The sequence below is a fragment of the Athene noctua genome, chromosome 2, assembly GCF_965140245.1.
Source record: "Athene noctua chromosome 2, bAthNoc1.hap1.1, whole genome shotgun sequence".
Lineage (NCBI taxonomy): Eukaryota > Metazoa > Chordata > Aves > Strigiformes > Strigidae > Athene > Athene noctua.
Window position 1 is genome coordinate 18,503,926 of NC_134038.1, and position 22,570 is coordinate 18,526,495.

A 22,570-nucleotide genomic window follows, 5' to 3' on the forward strand; every position below is an offset into this window, starting at 1 on the left:
AGTTTCCTTTCAAACTGCTGATGCTTGCACTGACTCAAAATATTGGAAATCACTTGGAAGCCAAGCAATCATCAACGCCTTGGAAACCTAAGGAATCACAGGGTTGCATTCTAACATTGTAACAGTATTCTCAGATAATTCAAGAAAAAGCTCATTCTTTGTAGCAGCTGTGATTCACTGATAGTGAATTATTTGGGTCAAGGGACATTCTAGAGACATGCAGATGGGCAGCATACAACAACATCAAGGATTTTTGGGTGGGTAATACACTCATTAAAGGCTCTCCACCCCTAAAATGCTGAGCATCTTATTATCAAAATAAGATTCAGTAGATCACTTACCAGATTTTCTAGTAATAAGTAGATTCTTGGTTCTGTGCAGTTCTAAATGAACTCATAGACCTAGTGAGTTCAAAGAAAGCTCATGATTTTAACTTTCATCCTCAAATTTTGTAGGTTTCTTCTTCTGCATAATGAAAACATGTTTTAAGTATATCCTTGTCCACTAAGGTTATGAAACAAAAAATATTGTCAGTGAGACCTGTACTGCATTGTTTATCAAATGACTTAGAAGCAGTCATCACATTCTTCATTATATAATAAGAATGATTCTTTCTTAAACTAAATAAGTATTGAAATATAATTTAGATATAAAGAGTGCACAGGTGAATAAATAAATAATACAGAAGCTATATGTCCTCAAAAAAAAAAAAAAAAAAGTATCTGATTGGAAGGGATGATTATTTCTTGTGAGGAGATCTGTAAAACCTTACATATCTTTCATTCGTACTTTCTCACGAGTCAATGCCTCAATTCTGCTATTGTAGCTAAAATGTGTTAAGATTTGTTGATCTCTGACTTACTTTTATCTCTATACATCTGTAAGTAATGCTCTTTTCCTCTTGCTATCTAATAGACTTGAAAGACTCTGAAATGGTCTCCCCCAGAAGACTCCCTTACTGCCAATTTTCTTTTCTCTTTTTTTTTTTTTTTTTTTCATTTATTATGTTGGTAGATAAAAAGCTTTAAAATGAGTGTTTATTTTCCTCCATAAGTTCCTTAAATATGTCAGAGCTTTGCTGCAGATGACTGACTTGAAAAATATTTGTAAATTTTTATTTGGTTACTGTTTTACAGCTGTGGAAACTATAACTCTGGTGTGCTCTTTCAAAGGGATGAACCTGTGCTGAGGCACAGGCTGACAGACTGAGCTATTCCACTTCCATTTGTTATGATCAGAGACACTTTCACTGCAAAGACATGTATTCTAGCACAAAATATGTTAGACAACATCATGTGTTATTAGATGGCTCCATACTCAGAGCCTGCTCCTTCATTTTATTGGCAAAGAGAAAATGCACCTTAAATGAAGGAACCACAACCTTATCCCATGAGTTTCTGAAGATGGACTCCTGGAAATGTATCTCACAGAGTTCTGCTGCAATTATCAATGGGAGCAGAGATCTCTGGTGCAGTGAGAAACATGGAGTGGGGGCACCTCACCATACTCCAGCTTGCCTGGGAACACTTAAGCCAGAGAGATCTCAGATCCTGTCCCTTGCTTCAGAGGCAAGCAACGTTTAAAAATGTCTTTGCCTATTGCAGAAAGGCAATGTGATAACTCAGTGAGGCTTTCATGAGCTGCATACAATTCCTTCAAAAGTTAAAAAGGAAAAAATAGTGCATTAAACATCACTTAAGAGTCTAGAAGACTGTACCACACTAGAAATTAATTTGTGACACTACTATCTGTTGAATTGTTTTTCTTACAGAAAGCTATTTATTGCACTATTATTAACAGAAAAATGAAGAATTAAGATTAATCACTGTCTACAATTTAGCTATTTTAGATTTGAAATTTGATAGTGCATCTGTTGAAGAGGGATTTAACAAAACAATTTCACCCTAATTTCAATCAGGTTAATTTTTCAGTTTTTCAGTAAGTTATTAATATATAAATAATATTTGTTTGATATCTGATTATGATTAACTACTAGATATTTTGACATCTACATGCCACAGGTTTTGATAATAAGTAATTCCTGATGTGTAGCTCTACCCTGACATTTAGAAATAGAAACTTTATGAAAAATAAAGGTTTTGAGTTATAAAAAGTGAGACTCTCACTTTTCAAGTTTTCTTTAAAATTTCTTTCTAGTACTTTGACAATTTAAATAGGAGCACTGGCTTTTGCTTTTATGCTTTTGCACTCTACTGGCTATCAATATGGACATGGATTAACTCAGCCAGGACAGAAAGAGAAATATGTCTAGTTTCCAGCTAATTGCATTTGTTCAGGAAAATATAGGGAAAAAAAATGAGACAATAATTCTGCAAATAAATGTTATTTTGGCTATTTGGATAATAGCCAGTATTGTGAAGGAGCCATCAGCTGTGATCATATTCTCCAGCAGAAAAAATGCAGAATTTAGATAATGTGCAACATCTCAGTTCATATCAGAAAATTAATTTTAAACTTTCCATAATGAGCAAATGAGTAAATTTAATAAACTAATTTTGAGCAACACATGATTTCAGTACCTATTAAAACTCTATATACTTTTTTAAAATTTTGTACATCACAGTTCATAAGGAAAAAAGTAATTTAACTGACATTTAATAATCATTAATTGTTAATCTGAGAGCAAACATTTTTTCCAAACTTAGGCTAAAAGAATTCTCCATTGTATTTTTCTCCCTGAATGTTGAAGCATATCTTATATTCAGCTATATCAAATCTGCTTTTCATACTTTCAGAAAGACATTTAATTTTGCTTTAAAGATTTATAATGAAAGGAAACTGAAGACACAAAGTTGGATTTATTTTTAGCTTTGTTGGTTTTAGAGGTAAAAGTTGGTGAAAAATATACATAAATAGATCTACACAGAAATAATTTGATTAATTGCATTTTATATATTTGTATGTACTTTATGTATAAAAGAACAAAAGCACAAGCTGAAAATTAGCTTTCACTTCTACTAATTTTTTTTTTCTTTTTATTGAAAAGAAAGAGGTACTATCCTCTTGAAATGCCTTCCTTAAAATGTATCAAATTATCTTTCTCTGCTAAACTACATAGATTTTGGGTTCCACGGTACTCTCCTTATAAGGCATATTTTCTTGACTATATATCTTTCAGAAAACTTTCAAATTTTTTATAATTTAATTTATGATAGGGGTATTTTTTAATTTATATTGAAATAATTGCCTTTTAGAGGTTCTTCCATTTTATACTTCTTTATTAATAACCTTTTTTTTATATGAAATTTAATTTTTGACATGAAATATGATACTTCATCCTCTCAGTTTGTGGTTTTAGCATTGCTAGAGTAATGAAAATGAAATGTACCCCTTTCTCATGCTATAGTCAATTAATATGCATAGGTACATTACTAGTTATAGAAAACTGAAGTACTGTCTCTCGTCTGCTTGGATATACTTAACCCATTATGACAGATATTTATATGTCTTGTTCTTCCAGGAATCACCAAAAATTTCAGTAATTTCCCCAAAGTAGTTATGAGAATATCTAAAATTAATTGATTTTACTAAAATTGTTGGCATTATTTCTTGTCCTATCATTTATGGATGAAGAGAAAAATTAATTTCTGTAGTCTTTATCCACCTCATCTTGAAAAAGTGACTAGTCTGCCCATGGTTTCATTCTTCTCTTTTGGAGACTAAACAAAACCAATTATTTCAAAGTTTCCTGCTAATCATAATAGGACCATTTTCCATATTTTTTATGATACTATTTTCTTTGGTACTGCTTTCCAGCTGTATGATAGTGCACTCTCTCTCTCTCTGTATTTGCTGGTTTTATTTCTAATGTGTTTCTGTATTTCCAAACAGTAGCTAAAATATATATTTCTGTATCAGATTGTCTTTTCCATATTCATTGTATTGTCAAAACAATTTTAGGTGCTTCATCACATTCACATTTGCAGAATGATATCCATTAAAAAAGTATCTGTAATTAGGATTTTGGAAAAAAATCTTTAAAAATTCTACAATTCTTATCTGTTAAGATTTCCTTTGCATTATTTGTGGTGATATATCAGTCCTTATATTAGTTTTATTGATACCTGTGTATTAATTAGTCTTGATTTAACCACTACAAGAAATCATTACAACTGTAAATCTCATCATTTGGATTAAAAAGAATAAGTAGAATGACATTGTATTATATGAGACTGGGAAAAATGGCAATCAATGACTTAATATGTGCTGGTTTTGGCTGGGATAGAATTAATTTTCTTCATAGTAGCTAATATGAGGCTATGTTTTGGACTTGTGCTGACAACATTACATTGATAGTTCAGGGATGTTTTCATTATTACTGAGCAGTGCTTACACAACGTCGAGGCCTTTTCAACTTCTCACACTACCCCATCAGTAAGGAGGCTGGGGATGCACAAGAAGCTGGGACAGCTGACCACAGCTGACCAAAAAGATATTCCATACCATATGACATCATGCTCAATGTATAAAGCTAGGGGGAAGGTTGGCTGGGGGGCAACTGCTCGGGGACTGTCTGGGCATCAGTCAGGTAGTGGTGAACATTTGCATCACTTCTTTTCTTGGGTTTTATTTCTCTCTGTTGTTTTCTTTTTCATGACATTTTATTATATTATTTTATTTTATTTACATTATTAAACTGGTATTATCTAAACCCATGAGTTTTCTCACTTTTACCCTTCTAATTTTCTTCCTCCTTCCTGCTGGGTGAAAGTGACTGAGCAGTTGTGTGGTACTTAGTTGCCAGCTGGGATTAAACCACAACAATATATTAAATTTAAAAACATACATCACATCACCAAATAATTCATTTTCTTTAGCTACTCATTTAGAACAACTAAATATTTGGTATCCTAGTCTGGATTTTGAAACAGCAGCCCATTAGATAAAAAAGTCAGTATCCCATTCAGCAGTTCAAGGCCCATTTTTCCTCCTTTTGCAGAGTTTATGCACTGTTATTCTTCATTTTTTATTGTATTTGTAGCTGTGTAATCAAATTTATCTGCATGACATAAAGCCATATTGTGCCATTCATTTTTAAGCAGTATTTGCCATTGATTCCACTGAGGAATGCTGTTTAGAAATGGATGGTGCAATATGGCACTTCTATCTGCAATTGCAATTAAATTTTACTAGATCTTAGCTGTAGGAGCTAGAAAATAGGTAATCTGGAAGCCGTAGTAGGAACTAAAAGCTTGAAGCTGCAGAAAAAGAAATGATAGCAAAAATATTCAATTCTTTACAAGATGAAAAGATTCAAGATTGATTCTCATACTTATGTAGTACATTCTTCACAGTTTTTTTACTGAAGTTTTTCCTTGTGGGTTCTTTCCTTTGGCTAAACTGCAAAGCCATGATGGAAAACATACGAGCAATAAGCACATGACATGAGACTTTTAACCCTGTAATGTTTTGCTGGAGCTGTAGAAAATTCTGCTGTCGTTCTGCTGTGTGATGTTGCCTCTCTGAGGTGAACATCTACATTTCTTTTACAACTAGCCTATGCTGAAATGTGAGAAGTGGTGTCACTGCTGATGGTAATGCATTTTATATTTTATTTCCTATTTACTAATGCATTGCCCTAAAGAGGTAGAATTTAGTTCTTTGTGAAAGGTTTATGAATACTAATGATCAAGATGGGTAACCTTCCAGATAAAAAAGCTTACCAACTTACAATACAGAGTGGGTGATACTTCGTTGCTGTTATGGTAGGGCTTTTTCAAGGGCTGCAGGGAGTGCTATTTTACAAGACAAGATACCATTACAGTGAATTGAGCACACACAGAAAAGGAACTTTTTGCCTTTAATGCTTAATAATGTTTCAAGTAAACAGTGACCATTGCATCAACACACTAGCTCTTATCACATTCTTACCGCAGTCAAGTCCCTTTCTCTCCTATTAGTGCCCCATTGCTGATCCTGGAAAGCAGGATAAGGACAGCATACTAAGTAGTATTTTTGTATGTCAGAGAATAAACTAAAGCAAAAATAAATACAAAAAGTGCTAAGTATTTCAGAGTCTAAGCAAACATTATTAAACAATACTGGAATACTATTAGAGAATGATATTTGATGATATCATTTGCCTTTTGAACTGTTTTTTTGGTTGATTGGTTTTTGATTTGTTTTATTCTACAGGATTTTTGTCATTCCTAGGGAAGTGGTGCTCAGCATTTGTTACTTTTTTTGTGTTAAATAACACAGTTTACATTTGTAGATGTGATGGGCTTGTTAGGAATTTTACTGTAGGTAGACCTTTCAATGCACAGCATAATAATTAGACATGTTGATTTTCACAACCTTTAATTTTTTAACTTTGCAGTTTTTAGGAAATTAAATAAATCACTGCATTGTAAAAGTGATGCAAAAGCAATGAGACCTACACAGCTGAAATAAGCTTAAGTGAAAGTCAATAGGTAGTACTGTGGCTATGGAATTATTATATCCAACCACACAACTTGATACTAGATATTTTCCAGGGGAAAAAAATGTTTTATTTTTGTTTCAATTAATGTTTTTACTTCACTGTAGCAATGGTTTCATGTCTCTGGATCCATCTTTTATTTCTTAATAATAATGTTTAGTGATAGTCATGGTAGAATCTCCTGTTCCTGAAACTTCTGGCACTTTAAAGTAAGCATTTCCCAAAAGTAAGGAAGGAAATATAGTCAGTAAACTCTGGGTTTACTAAAATATCAAATAAACATCATCTTCCTTCCCAATACATTCAGAAAGGTCGTGGAGGACAGCCTTGCTGCTGTAAGAACTAAATGGTTTACCACCTAATGATTTATGAAGCTAAACTTTTTCTCAGATTGTGAAGGTCAGCTGCGTGCTTACATCTTGATTCCACTTGCCTTTATACTATTTGGTTTTGAGACCCAGGACTGTGAATTCTTGTGAGGATAAAGAGTCATTGTAGCAGCACTTGGAAAACAATGGGAGACACCATAAGGGAAATTAGTAAACTCAGAAAGGACATAGTGAAAAAGTCCAGAATGAGAACACCAAGTGTAAGAAATGACTATGAAGTACTCAATTCAAGTATGTTGTTGCTGCAAGTTAAACTTTACATATGTCAATGTGTCAGAATGACAAATAGTTCATCTCTAAATCCAGTCTGTACTGGGCACGTTGTAGCATAGTCTGCAGGTAACTCTGTTGACTAAGGGTCGTTTAGATGAGATGTTGGGGGATGTGGTGTAGGGGAGAACTTGTAGGGTAGGGCTGATGGTTGGACTCGATGATCCCAAGGGTCTTTTCCAACCTGAATGATTCTGTGATTTTGTACCTAAAGAAGCTCTGCCGGAAATCTTGCTTCCAGCTTTGTACTGTGTCTCTGGTCCTCTTATGTGACCAGATATGTGCCCACTATAAAACCAGTGCAGTTGTATGTTGCTTTCATGGTATTCAACGTGTGGGAAAAAAATTTAGATGTTTCAGACAATGTGTCATACAAACATTTTAAGTAAAATCTATTATAAAATAAAATGGTATTATCTTCTCCTCTTAGAGACACTGAAGTTGTTTTAATCACACTTAGTTTTAATGAGAACTCTCAGATTTTTGAAGGTGCTAAATCTTATCTTGTATTGTTTTATTAATTTGCAAAAATTGCTGGGTTTAATCACTTTTAGAAATCTATGTGCATTTGTCAATGAAATTTTTTTGTGTGATTATACCAGCTGTGATAATATCACCACTCAAATATTGTGAAATATTTTGGCTGGATATATACATAGTTAACACTTTGAAAGTGCACTAGCTTTCTTAAATTCTTGTGCATGACACAAACATAATTAGTTTCTCTGTTTTCATAGCTTTAAAAGTATGTCGTGGTGACATCACTTTGATATTACAGTATGTTATCAATATTATTCAGTGTTACAACATCAACGCATCAACAGTGTTACAATATTTAGTAAAGATATAACTCAAAAGTGACTGTTGATTGTAGATAAACAACTATCAATATCAATAATTTGCACTAAAGTGAAAAAAACCTTGTAAAATCTGCAGTAAAACTGATTTTTACTTGTTTGAAAAATTATATGTTGAATTATTGGAAAAATTTATATTTATTTAAAAGAAACTGTTGGGTGTTTTTAAAATTTTGTTCTGTTTTAAGCATACTAGTAGTTTCATAAAATCACAAATACCTTGAGTAACTGTATAACTTGTATGAATAAAAAGAACAGGGGTATAAAAAACTTGGACTTTGTAAGTAATGGTCCACTGTATGAGGAGTACTAAATATATAGCTATTAATTTAAAGTATTGCTATTGTGTGCTATTACTTCGAGTTTTATTAAAAATTAAGGATTAAATTCTGTCCCTTTTGGTGTCAATGTCATTGACTTAGGTTGAATCATACTTTTACCCTAAATTGGCACATTATTGTATATCTGCTGATTACAGAAGTATAATAATTATTATAGGAGTGCTGGAGTAGGACTATTATCGATCTTTCTTGGAGTAGTTCATTTATTCAACTCACAAACAGGAAAGAAAGAAATGGCATTAGCGAGAAGTAATAAGTTTTTGGGAATCTCTTTTCTTTAGTTTTAGTGCTTCTGTTGCCTATATTTTTCCATATGCTCTTCTGTTTCCTCCAAAATCTGGAATAGAAAATCTTGAGTATTTACAAGATGATAAGCAGATACTTTTCATCAAAAGTATTTACCACATTCACATAGTGAAGAGTTTCTAGTTTGTGTTTTTCAAATAACTCAAGGCAAGTAAGTCCCTGGATGTGAGACTCAGACAAGAATCTATTGCTTTCTGGCAAAAACCACCAATAATTGTATCATCTGAGTACATACTCACAAGAAAGCATTTATTTCTGATATTTCACATGATGGTGGATTGAGGGAAGACACTGAGATTATTCTTTCAGTCGTAGCGAACAATACTGCATGTGTATGTGGTAGTCTTAGTGCTTACTTCCTATCTCAGGGAGGGTGCCTAGCAGTAAAGCTGTGCTTAGCATCGCCAAGAATATGTCCTCTTCTATGTCCTGAATAATTTGCTAATCTCTAATACGTGTGTGACGTCTACCACATGCACACACACATGCACAAGCAAAAGTCAAGATCCTTCTGTTGACCTATTTCAAATACCATGACTTTCAAGCTAGCCCACTAAATCATTTACAAATTGTATATGCAGACTGGAGCAATAGGTACCATCTGCTCCTGTTTTAGGTACACAGTCTGTCAAACTCTGCAGCTACGCCATTCTGAGAGGAACCCAAGTTAACATAAATTACAGAAATCCATGCTCAAAACAACAGGGTCTTAAGTTGCTAGCATTAAAAGACATGTTCTTTTCATGGTATATGCTACCATATATTTTGTGTGAATTAACTAAAAATAGTCTTAAAACATATGATTTATAGCTACACTAATAAATAGCTTGTATTTAGTATTAAAAAATGAGATAAAATCTTCTTAAATAACAGTAAGAAGACAATTTTTTATTTAATATAATTCAAATTATATTAATGTTTTGAGAGCATATCACAAAAAAAAACCATTTTTGTGTGTGTGTTTAGCAAATGAAACATTGAGTAGTACTTATTTTAGATTATTTTAGAAAGTCACGTTTTAACAGAGGAAATCAATTTGTTAAATAGATATCTTAACATTAAATCCATTAAAAAATATTTTATAGTCCAGTGTGTTAGAAGTATCCTAAACAGATGTCATAATCTTGACAATAGATTATGAAATTACAAGTGTATGAGAAGCAGCTAATAGACATAGGAAAACACTAACATTTATGACTGTTTCAGATAAATGCACCTGAACATCTGATGAAGAAAAAGAAGAGCTTTTTCTTGCTTGACAGTTTTGAATAATACCAAATGCTAACTTCTACTGTTAACCTTAGAAAAATACATTGTTGTAGTAAATACCATTGTATTTATGTATAAAATGTATGCCATTTTACCAAGTATTATAGCTATTAATGGTAGAATAAACCTGATGTTTGTGTGATAAAGTATTTGCTCATAACTTTGTATGTATAATGTTATAAATAATTGAAATATAAATAAGTGGTACATCATGTTCAGTCAGGGGATCCTGACTTTTTTATTTCAGTAGTTCTACACATTTTTTTGAATTATGAGTCTATTGGCAGGAGTAAGAATTTACTAGTGTGCAAAAAGGGTGCATAATCTATGCTTTTATCATAGTATAAAACATCATAAGAATGAATAACAGTTTTGTATGCTGTGAATAATAGCACACTGTGTATAAAGTACATCATCATTTTCTTAAGATGGTTGATAAATGGTAAAGAAAAAAATTAATTGCTCTGGAAAACTGTGGAGTGCCATCAATTCTCTTTTGATATATAATAAAGTAGTGCATACTTGGTACTTCACAGGATATACAAATTTAATCCAGTGTAGAAGTGTAATAAAATTTACTGTTACAGCATATACCAACATAGAACAAACCACTTTAAACTGGCTTTTTTTTTTCTGCTATTATATTACTCAAAACTAATTATCTTCACTTTTTAGCACCCTGTGGAAGCCGGTCAACAGGGTCTGAAGGCACTGTATTATCACCAAACTACCCCAAGAATTACAGTGTTGGTCACAACTGTGTTTACTCTATCACTGTTCCTAAGGAATTTGGTAAGTAGATTTGGTCTCACTCATATCTTTTTGTTGCTTGGATACTTTCAAACATTCTGGATGATTTGTGTGATTGCTTTTATATTAAACATATTAATGTGAAAAAGCTATTTTAAATTGATATTTGTTTATGCTTTTATCATTCATATAGTGCACTGTTTTCTCAAACTGCTTATATTTACCATTATCTTTTGAAATTACTGTTCATTTATTTTTGTCTCACTGTGACAACTAATGTGTAATTTAGAATATTGGTGTGATACTAGTCAAATATATTAGTGGTACCAGTTAAGGCTTCTTTTCACTCAAGATCATGTGGCAAGGCTCTAGAAACTGTAACATAGCTCCAGCAAATTCATGTAAGCAGGGGAAGCAACATTTGTCTTCAGTGTTTGGTAATATTCTTCTCATAATCCTTGTCTTCTCTGTATCATGAGGCAATGGCATAGTCTTTCCTGAGGACTGAAATTAGTGCAGCATGCATCTGTCTGGTTTTTGTAGATTTCTAGATCCTCCATCAAAACTTCACTCACATCCTAACATTTTTTTCTGATGACTAGATGAATCTTTTAAAGATGTTTTCTGTCCCACAGAAAGATGGGGCTTTCACAGTACTGTTTTATCTCTCTGGATTTATGAACTATCTCGCTTTATTATTAAACAATACCTGTGATGACAGCTGATAGTTTGTTGTTCACTTTGACTCCTTGGTAAACAGTGTGCCACATACTGAATATAATTTATTCTTTAAATATTCACACTTAAGATTTATGCTTGGATAAGTAGGATTTTATTCTGACCCACTGCTCACATTTTGGTTCGTCAAATAACAGATGCCTGGAGATGGGGATCGGTATTTATTAATCTTCCTTCATGTTGATTCTGCAGATATTTTATCCAAATTAAAGACAACGCTTGAACTGCTGTGTATCCATCTGCCATACTCATGATGACTGAACTCCCTTAATATCCAATTAATTTGTTCTTACATGTAGCATAGAGGTGCATAGGCTACTACAAAAATCCCAGGCTTTTAAAAGTATTGTCTCCTAAGCCACTGGAATCTCTACTTATTCCTCTAGAACATTCAGAAAAAATTAAACACATTTACACAATTCTGGAATCATTTCTAGCTGTTACAAGCATATGCTTTTGACCTAGCTAATTTGTTTTAGATAAACTGGAAAGATTATGTTCTCCCATTTCCATCAAATACGATGCTTAGTTTATGACACAGATGTCAATAAGTAAATAGCTAAAATCAGTAAAAAAAAGATTTGAAATGTTAATGCTCTACACTTCCTATCTTTGACATTGTGGATGGAATATGATTTCTGGAATTACGTACAGAATTCCCAAGACCAGACATGGAAATGGGGAAAATTCCCACTGTTCTGTATAGCTACTTGGAGTAATTTAATAAATACTCATTTTCTTTACACATTAAGCATGTTAAGAACAGTATTAAGGAATTTTGTTTGATCCTTTCACAGTGCTTATACAAAAAAAAAGAAAAATGCTGATATGAAGAAGGAAAATCATGGTTTAGGTATGATTAACCCTGCTGTACAAGGATTCAGTGATTTATTTGGGATATGATTATAATAGAGTATCTGTCATTTCTCTCAAGGTCTCTGGTGGTCATGCCTCAGGATAGACCTTTACTTTTTTTCTTGGGTTTAAACAAGAAGTATGCCAGGTACCCATAGAATATGTCATGGAAGTATTTAATCCACTTTTTTGAATACAGAAATATGAATGCTTGTTTGTTGAAAGAGAAAGGTAAAAAACATACCTGGCAGCAGCCATTCAAAAATGAGGATGACATGACACATTGAATAGGCCAAAACAAGTATTTCCATTTTAGCAGTTTTCTTTTCCAATAATACTCCTACAGTAACAGGGAGCAGAATTCCTTGCACCTAAAATCTCAAATTTTAAAATATGAATCTTTGTTTGAATTACAAAGTGATGGGGTGGGTTTTTTGTAAATTATTAATATGGAGTTATTTATGACCCATGCTCTTTCTCTATCATTACTGAAATTACTCCAGTAACAAACATTAAGAAAGACAAAGTAATTTTGACAATAAATTTAACCTGAGTTTTCTACACTCAAGATAATTATTTGTCTCAGTCTAAAATGTTAAAGATTTGTGTAATCAATGTGTTTTATCTAATAGCTTTCATCTCTAGCTCATCACAATATATTAAAGTACAGTTGCAGAGAAGGATAGCCATATTTTTTTAATGCTGAGCTCTTTAAGATCATTTTTAGGAAATTATTACCTGTAACTCTATTATTTTGTGTCCTGATAGAAGACGTTGCATTAAGAAAGAGTCTTCACTTGTGGTGCTTGATATGGATTGTGTAGGGATCACTCACTGACAAGGTGGTCCCCAAAAAATGCTGACCTTTGAGGATAAAGACACCAACTTTCATCTTGAATTCAGTTTCTAATGTGCATCATGACGTGTCGATTTGTCACAGATTATTCACAACAATGAAGAGCTGAAATAAGATTTTTGGAGAATGAAGGGGTACTCCAGCAAAGCTGCTGACATAGGATAATTTAAAGCAATCTTCCTAAAGAAAACAGCAAAATCTCTTCTTCCATAATCTTCCCTATATCTCCAACTTTCAATGTGAAATATAGTATTCAAATATTTGCTGAATGTCTCCTCTTCAGGAACTATTTTGGCGTCCAGTATATCAGATCTTTAATAGATCAGAGTTTAAGCTAAAAACCAGGTCAGTATAGAAGAAAACAGCAAACAACGGAATAGCATACTCCATGTGTAGAAGGGAACTCGTTGGCCTGGATTAGTTTTTGATGGAGTGAAAAGAAAAACTATTTCATGTGCAGCTTTTCAGGTTCTCAAGCCAAAAATTCTGTGGTAAAGTCATTGCAGTGTGGACTTTTTTCAATGGTTCATTATTCTGTCATGCAGAATCACAGTTGCAATATTTCATACCATGACAGCTTTAAGCTAGGAGATAAATGGTTCACAAAAGCACACAGTATGCCACAGGCAAATCTTTTGTAAAAACAGAAGACTCATCTTCTTTGACATTCTCCCACTGATATTTTAAAATGGTGTAATGATTGTTAATGGCTTAACACTGAAATTGAGCACTAGTTACAATTAAAATGCAGATGTTTAAGAATTTATTTTGTTTTCCTGATGCACATGAACTAATTTGTATGCTCTGCTCTGCATAGAGGTCTATACTTCTTGTTCATTTAACAGTAAAATAAATTTTATAGCAATGTGCCCCAGCAAATGGCTTTCCCTTCTGTTAGAACAAAAAACATAGACTGAACATACACAGTAAAGTATGTAAGTGTAGTTTATGAGCTATGCTATCAGTAAATTAAGTATTGATTTTCAGTGGCCATCAAAAAATATGAAATTTAAATGAGAACTCTATTTTCCTACAAAGAAGCTAAAAACCATGTATATAATTGGGAAGATGTCTAGTTTCCATGGAGACTGTACATTTGCTTTACATTTACAGAAAGATAAAATATTTTTTAAATTACAAGCACTTTATTGATAAGCATGACATTTTGTGACAAGATTTAGAGTTTTGGCAATGAAGGTAGACCCAGGTTGCTTGCTATAAAGAGGGAAGTTAAAATCCACTATTCTTTTCAACCCCTCAATAACTGGCTTGTATTCACAGACACCTTTCTATCACACAATTATACCATTTTCAGCTTTTTTTGGTGTCTTTTCTTGAATTTCTATATTACGAGATAGCTCTGAATTCTTGTAAATAAGCAACAGAGAGAAGAAACACATAGAGCCAAAAAGCAGGAGTTTAGTAATATTTTAATTATTATTATTTATTAGATTCCTGAAAGAGTAACTTTTTGAAAATACTGGAAAGTACACATACAACTTTTATTCTGCCGGTGAAGACACGCATTGAGCAAACAGTGTTGTCAACATGTGTTTTCTGTTAGGCAGCTCACTGCTTCTATATTGTTAGACAGCTTAAAAGCCGTGTCACACTAGAGTAATTTCAGTACTGTTTGATTTGATTTCAAACAGTTTATATTTGGAAAGAAAACCTTACATCAAGAGGGAACAAGAACCAAATTATATTTATGATAATACTTAGCTGTATTAAAATAAAACATTTGCTTTTAATAACTTGAATCCATCACCACTACTGTGTACATCTTACTTTCATTTAAGAAACGTGGCAGACCTGTATAGACTGACATTTTTAAAATGTGGAAGATTTAATTCTCCATCTTAAATTAAAATGGATGGAGATGTCTGGCTGAATATGTGGCTTTAGTATTTTTAACAATGAACTAAGAAATTACTGAATTAAGAAATAATTTGCTGAATGAGAGGTAGAGATGATAGAGAATGATCTGAAATATCAAAATGCTACCATAGTCAGGCATCTTGTTCTGTTTCCTACCCTCTTCTCATACAAGCAGCCACTTCAAAGTCAGTGGGACTTAATTGTCGAAACAATGACTGCACGTCAGTAAAACAGAATGAAACCACAAAGGCTGCTCCAAATGCTTGTCTGCCCAACTGTATAAAGGCTCAAGACACTAAATGCAGGAGAAAGGGACAATGATCCAGTTTGTACCATATATTTTATAAAAAATAAATCAGCCCACCTTTCCTTCCCAAAAAGAGAATTACTTCAAAACCATGTGGCTTCCATGAAAAGTGACCATTATTTTTTTGTACATTTTAATCTTTTTTTTTTTTTTCTCCCAGGTAATCATGGTTTTTAAGACAAAATCTTCTATTTTTTGCATATGTGTTTACAAGAATTTGGCATAAAACCAGAAAAGCTGACTGTATCATGGGACACTTCATATAAAAACTAAAAATATTTTTAAAAGATTAATCACTTAATCGAGAAATTTAATGAAGTTCAATTTAGTTGATCATGCCAAGTAGTTAGACTAGGAGTATGGTACTTCAGTTTTCTGATTTATTTTCTCAGTTTTCTGAAGTATAGAGTGAACATCATACAATACTGTGGATGTACATACAAATATTTATTATTAACATTAGGAAGAAGTATTTGCTGTGTGAGTAAAACCAATAGATGATAGAAAGTTGACACGCCTTTCCCTTCTTTCTTGGCATTCTTACAACTCTGTTGCCCTGCTGTCATTTCTCTTTTTAACACCATTCTGTTAATGTGATATTTTCAAAGGATCTTGTACTATCATCTGAAAACATTAGAATGATATTTAGTAAATTATTAAAACAGCTTCAAGAGCTCAGCATTAAAAGGTGTATGGAAGTCCTTTTCCGCAATGTTTCTCCAGCCAGCTAACTAAGCTTTATTCAAAAGTACATAAACAGCAGTGTTATCTGTGATAGAATTTAGAAACTCCAGTGAGCGAGAACGGAGATGTCATTGTGCAGAGGGTATCAGGCAGGCACAGAACTGGTTTTCATCCCAGAGACTATAGGCCTAATTAAGGTAGTATGGGATCAGACATACAATTGGCAAAATATTCTTTCTTTCTCTTTTTTTTTTTTTTTCTTAATGATGTATTTATTATCAGTATGGAAAGGAAACACTGCAACATTGCCGTAAATGCTGCTTTATGTTAATTTAGCTTTTTGCCAGAATACTGTTTTGATTTGAAAATTCTCTGAGTGGACTTAACTATGGCAGGTACATGTCTTTTCATTTGATGTTTTTGTCAAGTTAAATTTTGAGAGTTAATAAAGAACACTAAAGGGGAATAAGAATGGAGTCAGGTCACCTAGAGCCAGAAAAATATGTAGGTTGTGTATATTGTGCTAGAAACAAATAATACACCCTCCGACCACAATGGAAATTGTTTATTCTCAATGTGCATTCAGTGTGCATTGAATGACTGAGTATGAATTTATTTTCCACTATTGTTTTGATTAAATATTAAAATAAACTATTTGTTTGAAATGTACAATGCATTTTTAAGACATGATTCATTTCTTCCTTAAAGTAAGACTATATAGCTATATAATAAATGCAATAAAAATGGGTATAATCTGGCTCATTGTATTGTGTGCATTTTAGCAAGAAAAGAAGGTGGTGAGCCAGAAACAGAAGAAAACTTAAAAGTATATCTCCTGCATAACTAATAAACATAAAAAGCTTAATGAAAAAAAAAAAAATCACCTGTAGGTGTAAGATCTCGACCTTTGGAGTCAGATGCAGTTACACAATTTGTGGTTTATTCTGTATAATCCAAGTGGGGATGCTTTAAATCTGTGAATGTATCTTGTTTCGAAAAGCTGCCCTTAAACTTTGTTGATTTATGTGCCTGTATGTTTTAGGCTTGCAGGCAAAGAAAATAGGTGTGTATACATGTAATTTAACCCCTTGATGGAAAAAGTTTCCTCTTGCTTTAGTTAGGTACCTAACTATTCAAGTTATATATATAGTCTAAACCATTTAGATGCTTGCTCTAATCAACAAAAAGAGATACGTATTCCCATCTAAAATGATTCATCCCATCTAAAACATCTATCTGCAATTTTTGGAAGGAGATAAATTCTTTGTAATGTAAAAGAAACAGCATGGCTTCATTTTGTCATATTTGTTCTGGCAGCTATTGGTTAAGTGAATTAGAGAATATTGCTGCTAGTGTAATCCATATATATCAAATAGTCACATTGCACACACATAGCTTCATGACTTTATCTTGTGAGTATATGGTAAGGCTGGCAATTTCAGATACATTTCAGTTAACAGCCATTTGGGAGCTTGAACTTGGATGATTCAAATTCAAGCTTTACCTAGTGATTCCTTATCCTCAAATCTTTTAAATCTAACACTGGAGAACAAAATCTGTGTCTTATTATTAAGCATATATTAGGCAATAACACTCCTGCTTGTTTAAATGTTGTTAGATCATATACTCAAGAAGAAATTCAGGTGATGGACTGCATTATGTTAGATACAGGAACAGGAAGTCGTGGCCTATTGCCTGTCTACACAATTAATACATAATGAATTTATGTTGCCATCTGGGAAAAGAAAATGAGAGGCAGGTTTACTTATATGGTGGAAATATTTTCTGTTGTGGTTTGGTTTTGGGTTTTTTTGCGAGTGTTAAGTATTTTCTTCTCCACAATATATAATAAATGTATCTTAAAGTGCTACGCAAAATTTTTTATACCAAATTTTTGGTTTGGTATAAAATTAATTATAGTGCAAGAATTTAGGTTAAATATTCAAATTTTCCCATTGATGTAAAAATGTATTTGTCTTAAGATTATTTTGCAAGTTTTAACAAGGTTGTGCCAAAGATTTTTTTTTTTTCATTATATTTCAAACACAGAGCAATAATACTACTTAATTCAGACATCAATAGGCTAGTAGCAATATATTGTATATTGAAGATATCTGATAGATAGTGAATGTATTTTTTATCATAATGTTAAGTAAAGTAGACATGAATTACTCTGCTACCCACTTTCCATAAAATAGCTGGAGATTGCAGTCACAGATTTCAGGAGAATAGAGGTGAGCATTAGTTGTATAACTATTAACTTCTGGTTTGCTTTTCTAATTCAAGGCCAAGTTTGTGTCATTCAGATGCTGACTATATTATTTAAAGAAGCACCAGAAGGTCATTTCACATCACTTTGAACTTATCTACGAATCTCCTAGGTTTATGAGAGGAAAGACTGGCAGGTTTTATATGCAAACTCACAGCTGGGGAGTATTTCATTCATTGGTTCAGTGCTTAACATGCTTGCCAAGTGAGCAGATGCCAATAAAAAAGTCACCATAGGGTGACTTTTAAAGGAGATCAAACTATTCAATGTAATTTTTAAATAAAATTTGAAGAGATTTACTATTTTAGTTGCTTAATATGATTTGAAATCACTTTTTCAAAGATGCTTTTATATTTTTTCAATAAATATGATTAGTTTTGGCTCAATTATCAATGATGGTTTTGAATATAATAATGACCAATTTAATACAGACCACTAAACAACTTATGCTATTGAGTTTGAGTATAAAGATATCAGAACAGTATAGCTGTATTTTTAATAGCCTAATAACAAAGTGGAGTGATGATAACACCACATCTGTGGGCTTCGAAGAAATTCATGGTGTCACAATAAGTAAAATAATTTGACTATGCCAATGAATTGATGAAAGATTTCTAAAGATTTTTTTTCTTTTTTTTCTGAGCAGTGTGACTCCAGCTGCTCCAAATATTTAATTATCAAACCTTGTTCATAGAAAAGGCTGTTACTAAAATAGCTGACAAATGACAGAGGACAGACTACATTACATTTGTCACTTACATGCTTTCCAATACATTCACTATCCTAAAGAGAAGACTGAGTGGTGGCAGATTTTCTAAGCAATTTTGGTTTTTTGTTAGGTTCACTTCTTAGGATTGAAATACTTTAGCAGCACAGTACCAAAAGCTTGCATTGATTAGGTTCTTTTAACATAAAGTTGTATTAACAATGAAGGTATCATTTTTACTCTTAACCTCTGTATGAGTGAAAAAACTTCCTTCTCACTCTTCAAGCCTGGCCAGAGTGGGGTTGATTAGGTGGTGCAAAATTGCTTACTTCTGACCGGCAGAATTCTGAGATTCAGAAGCATCCTGCCCCCCAGCAACAAATGTCTGCACTAGATGGGAGTCTTCCTCATTCCTGTTCTTGGAACAAGGCCACACTCCACCTCAGAATTCACCTAGCTGCATATGAAGCCAGGAAGAGAGCAGGTAAGCTCTCTCTGGAGGGCCTGACTCTTCAAAGATTAGCTAGGCTGTGGAAATTTATAGTTCTGCTCTCTAGGAATTACAGATAACAAAATAATCAAGGGAAAGTGGTTACATCAGTCCTTCCTGGTGGAAAAAAAAGAGCTCTTAGAGTTTGTGATTCTTCTAGAAACATTGATTTTACATATATGAATGACTACATAAGATGCCAGACAACTGGAAAGGCTAACAGTGTTTCTATTTAGATCAAGGTATAGTTTGTCTGATAAGGTACACTTTTCTGATGATAGAACGAATGAGGTTTCAATTTTCCTCAGGCTAAAGAAAGTCTAAAACTCACATAGTTCTTTAACTAATGGGCTATAGAAAAATATGAAAAATGCAAATCATATCAGACTCACAAACCAGTCTAGAATTTATCTAAACAAATGGTGTTCTACTGTAGGGATTGGTAGATTTGGGCTTATAAATCAGATACTAAGGTCTGGAAATAACTCTTCCTGCCTTTATAAAAGGAATTAATAGTCATCATTACTTAGCTGTTCATAAATACCATTTATCTTTCATTTAAATCACCTGAAAATTTTTAAGTTAAATGTATTTTCATCAATCAGTAGATACAGGCCATTGGACCAGGCTGGGGTTTTTTTTGTTGTTGGTTTGTTTTGGTGTTTTGTTTTTTTTTTTTTCCTGCATTTTCTCACCTTTGTAGCTGCAAAATTTGATAGGAAAGTCACCCAAACAGAACAGCTGAGGAATCTCCAAGTGCCTACTTCCTGATACAGAAGTTTCACTGGTTGGCAGTGAGAGAAAGAGAAACCTGGCCAGGGAATCTGTGGGGAGAGATTGTGACCATTGCCAAGTTTCCATCCTGAAGTATTTTGCTATATTTCAGGGAAGGACTTCGTTTGGATCATGCTAGGATCAAGGAACTGCAAAAATTCCTTTTACAAATGTCTTCTATTTATAAAACTTTTCAGTATTAGGCCCTGCTCATGTAGTTATAATCTCTACTTCTCACCTTTCCTCTTAATTATATTCCTTTGGATATAAACCATTCCTCTATCAAGTAAGCTTATCTCTATTGACTCAGATGTTTGTGTTCACCACTGTGTATGCAGATACAATCTTCAAAGATTTGGGATTTCTCTCAGTGATTTCCCTGTAATTACCTTTGTTTAGAAAACAAATTTAAAAGTGTTTGCAATTCTCACCACACTTTTTGTGTTTCTTGCAATCGCAGTCCTGATTGCAGAAATGGGTGATTATTCTGCGCTCTTAGAATCTCTGAGCACTCTATTTACTGAAGAAAGGTTGGGGTTTTTAGCTGTTTGTTGTTTGCACTGAATTACTTATTTATAGTAATTTTAAAAAATATATACTAATTAAACTTGGGATAGAGCTGAACTGCATTTACTGTGTTAAAATTGGTAAATTTCAGGAAATTGTGATTAATACCTCCAAGGGGGAAAAAAAAAAACAACAAAAAAAACAAAACAACTCGAAGCCGGACTCCTGCACAAAGTTTGTGGAAACAAAAGCCCTTTTTTTAAGAGTTTAGAATTTGAAATGTATTTTGAGAAGTCATTAAAAGACTGTCAAAATATAACTATTTGGTGAGAGGAAATTACTTTGACTTGCTACTTACAGAAGATGTTGACTTTCTGTTTTAGGGGCAGGTGTGCAAAGCCAGTAAAGGATGATAGTCCTGTTGCTTCTGATAGGTTCTACCTGGGGTACATCAGGCAGGAAAATGGAAGAGGACCATATAATTTGATGATTACAAGGGATAAATAGCAGAAGTGATGGGAAGAACAGGAAAAGGAATGTGTATACATATATATGGATACATATCCATATATGTTGTCAAAGGACAAAGCCTCCCTGAAAGCAACACTCAGTTAATGAGACTTGCCCAGTTTTAACTGATTATATGAGTGTTGCATGCACTGGGAAAAAAACCAAAACCACAAACACTGATATTACTATGGGGTGAGACCTACCCAAGAACATTACTCAGGGAAAAGTCACCTGTACCACATCTGTCCAGGTCTAACAGACAAAATTATTATAGTATGTGCAGAAAAGAAGAAAAAAACCCACAGATGAAGCTTGTCAAAGAGTTACCCTAAGGTGGAAGTGGTATGTATAGGCATCAGATGGCCAGCCAAGACTCAAGCATGTCAGGCATTTGGTGCAAGTATTCTGCTTCCCTACATGTATTGTACTGGTCACAGCTCGAGCGGAGGAGCTGGTGTCTTGGCCAGTGTGAGTGTGAAGTTATATATATGTCACAGAACAGAAGTCTTAGACTATCACTACCTACTTCTATTGACTACATTATCCACCCTGCTTTGTAAATATATTTGAGATTATATGTCACTGAGTTTTGTGGTTCTCCTGTTGTGACTGTCACACCCCAAATTCCACTCTAAGAGTGTACATATTAAACATAACATTTGATAGACCTCTGCTTTTTTCTTTAATACTTGAGGCCTGCATAGACCTGTAATTTTTAAATATATGTGAAGGTGAACATCCACTTGCACTGTTCAGAAGTTATCACAGCCAATCAGAAATAGCTTTCTAAAAACATTGCTTTTGTGAGACTTCTTTTCATGACTGAATCACCAAGTCAAACTGTCATTTCTCCAGGCCATCTGTTCCTCCTGCTCTCTTTCTCCTTTTTTCCTTTCCCTGTTTCTATAAAACACTGTGAACCTTTAAGCAAACTGTTTTGGCCATACCTTCTTGTCTATACTTTCAGCAGTGGCAATAAAAGGGTAGTAAAAATCCTCAAAACATTAACATATACTATTAAGAATTATTGAAAATATTGATGTTTCATATTGTGTTGTATAGAGAGGACAAATCTTGTAATAATATGACTACAGTGCTTATTTGGTATAAGTATTGTTGACCAATGTCTCGTAATTTACAGGAAAGAGTATTTTAAGAAAAAACTCATGTCTTCATTTTGTATGTCATGTACAATTAAATATTTAATTTTCTAGTTTGAGCCCAGAGGGCAACTGAGCACCACTGAACAACTGAGCGACCATTCACTCACTCCTTCCCCCCCCCCCCCCCTCCCCGCACTGGGAAGGAGAAAAATTAATCAGAAGGCTCAGAAATTGAGATAAGAACACAGAGGGGGTCTCACCCGTTTAAC

The 22,570-nt window shown here is 33.3% G+C and overlaps 1 protein-coding gene across 3 annotated transcripts in view; it reads left to right on the forward strand.

The window, feature by feature from the left end:
* CSMD3 (CUB and Sushi multiple domains 3) overlaps positions 1 to 22,570 on the forward strand; it is a 732,271-nt gene that overhangs the window by 540,082 nt on the left and 169,619 nt on the right. For all 3 annotated transcript variants that reach the window (XM_074897604.1, XM_074897605.1, XM_074897607.1), the window contains one exon: positions 10,550 to 10,666. In XM_074897604.1, coding sequence (XP_074753705.1) covers positions 10,550 to 10,666 — 117 coding nt within the window. The remainder of the gene's footprint in view (positions 1 to 10,549; positions 10,667 to 22,570) is intronic.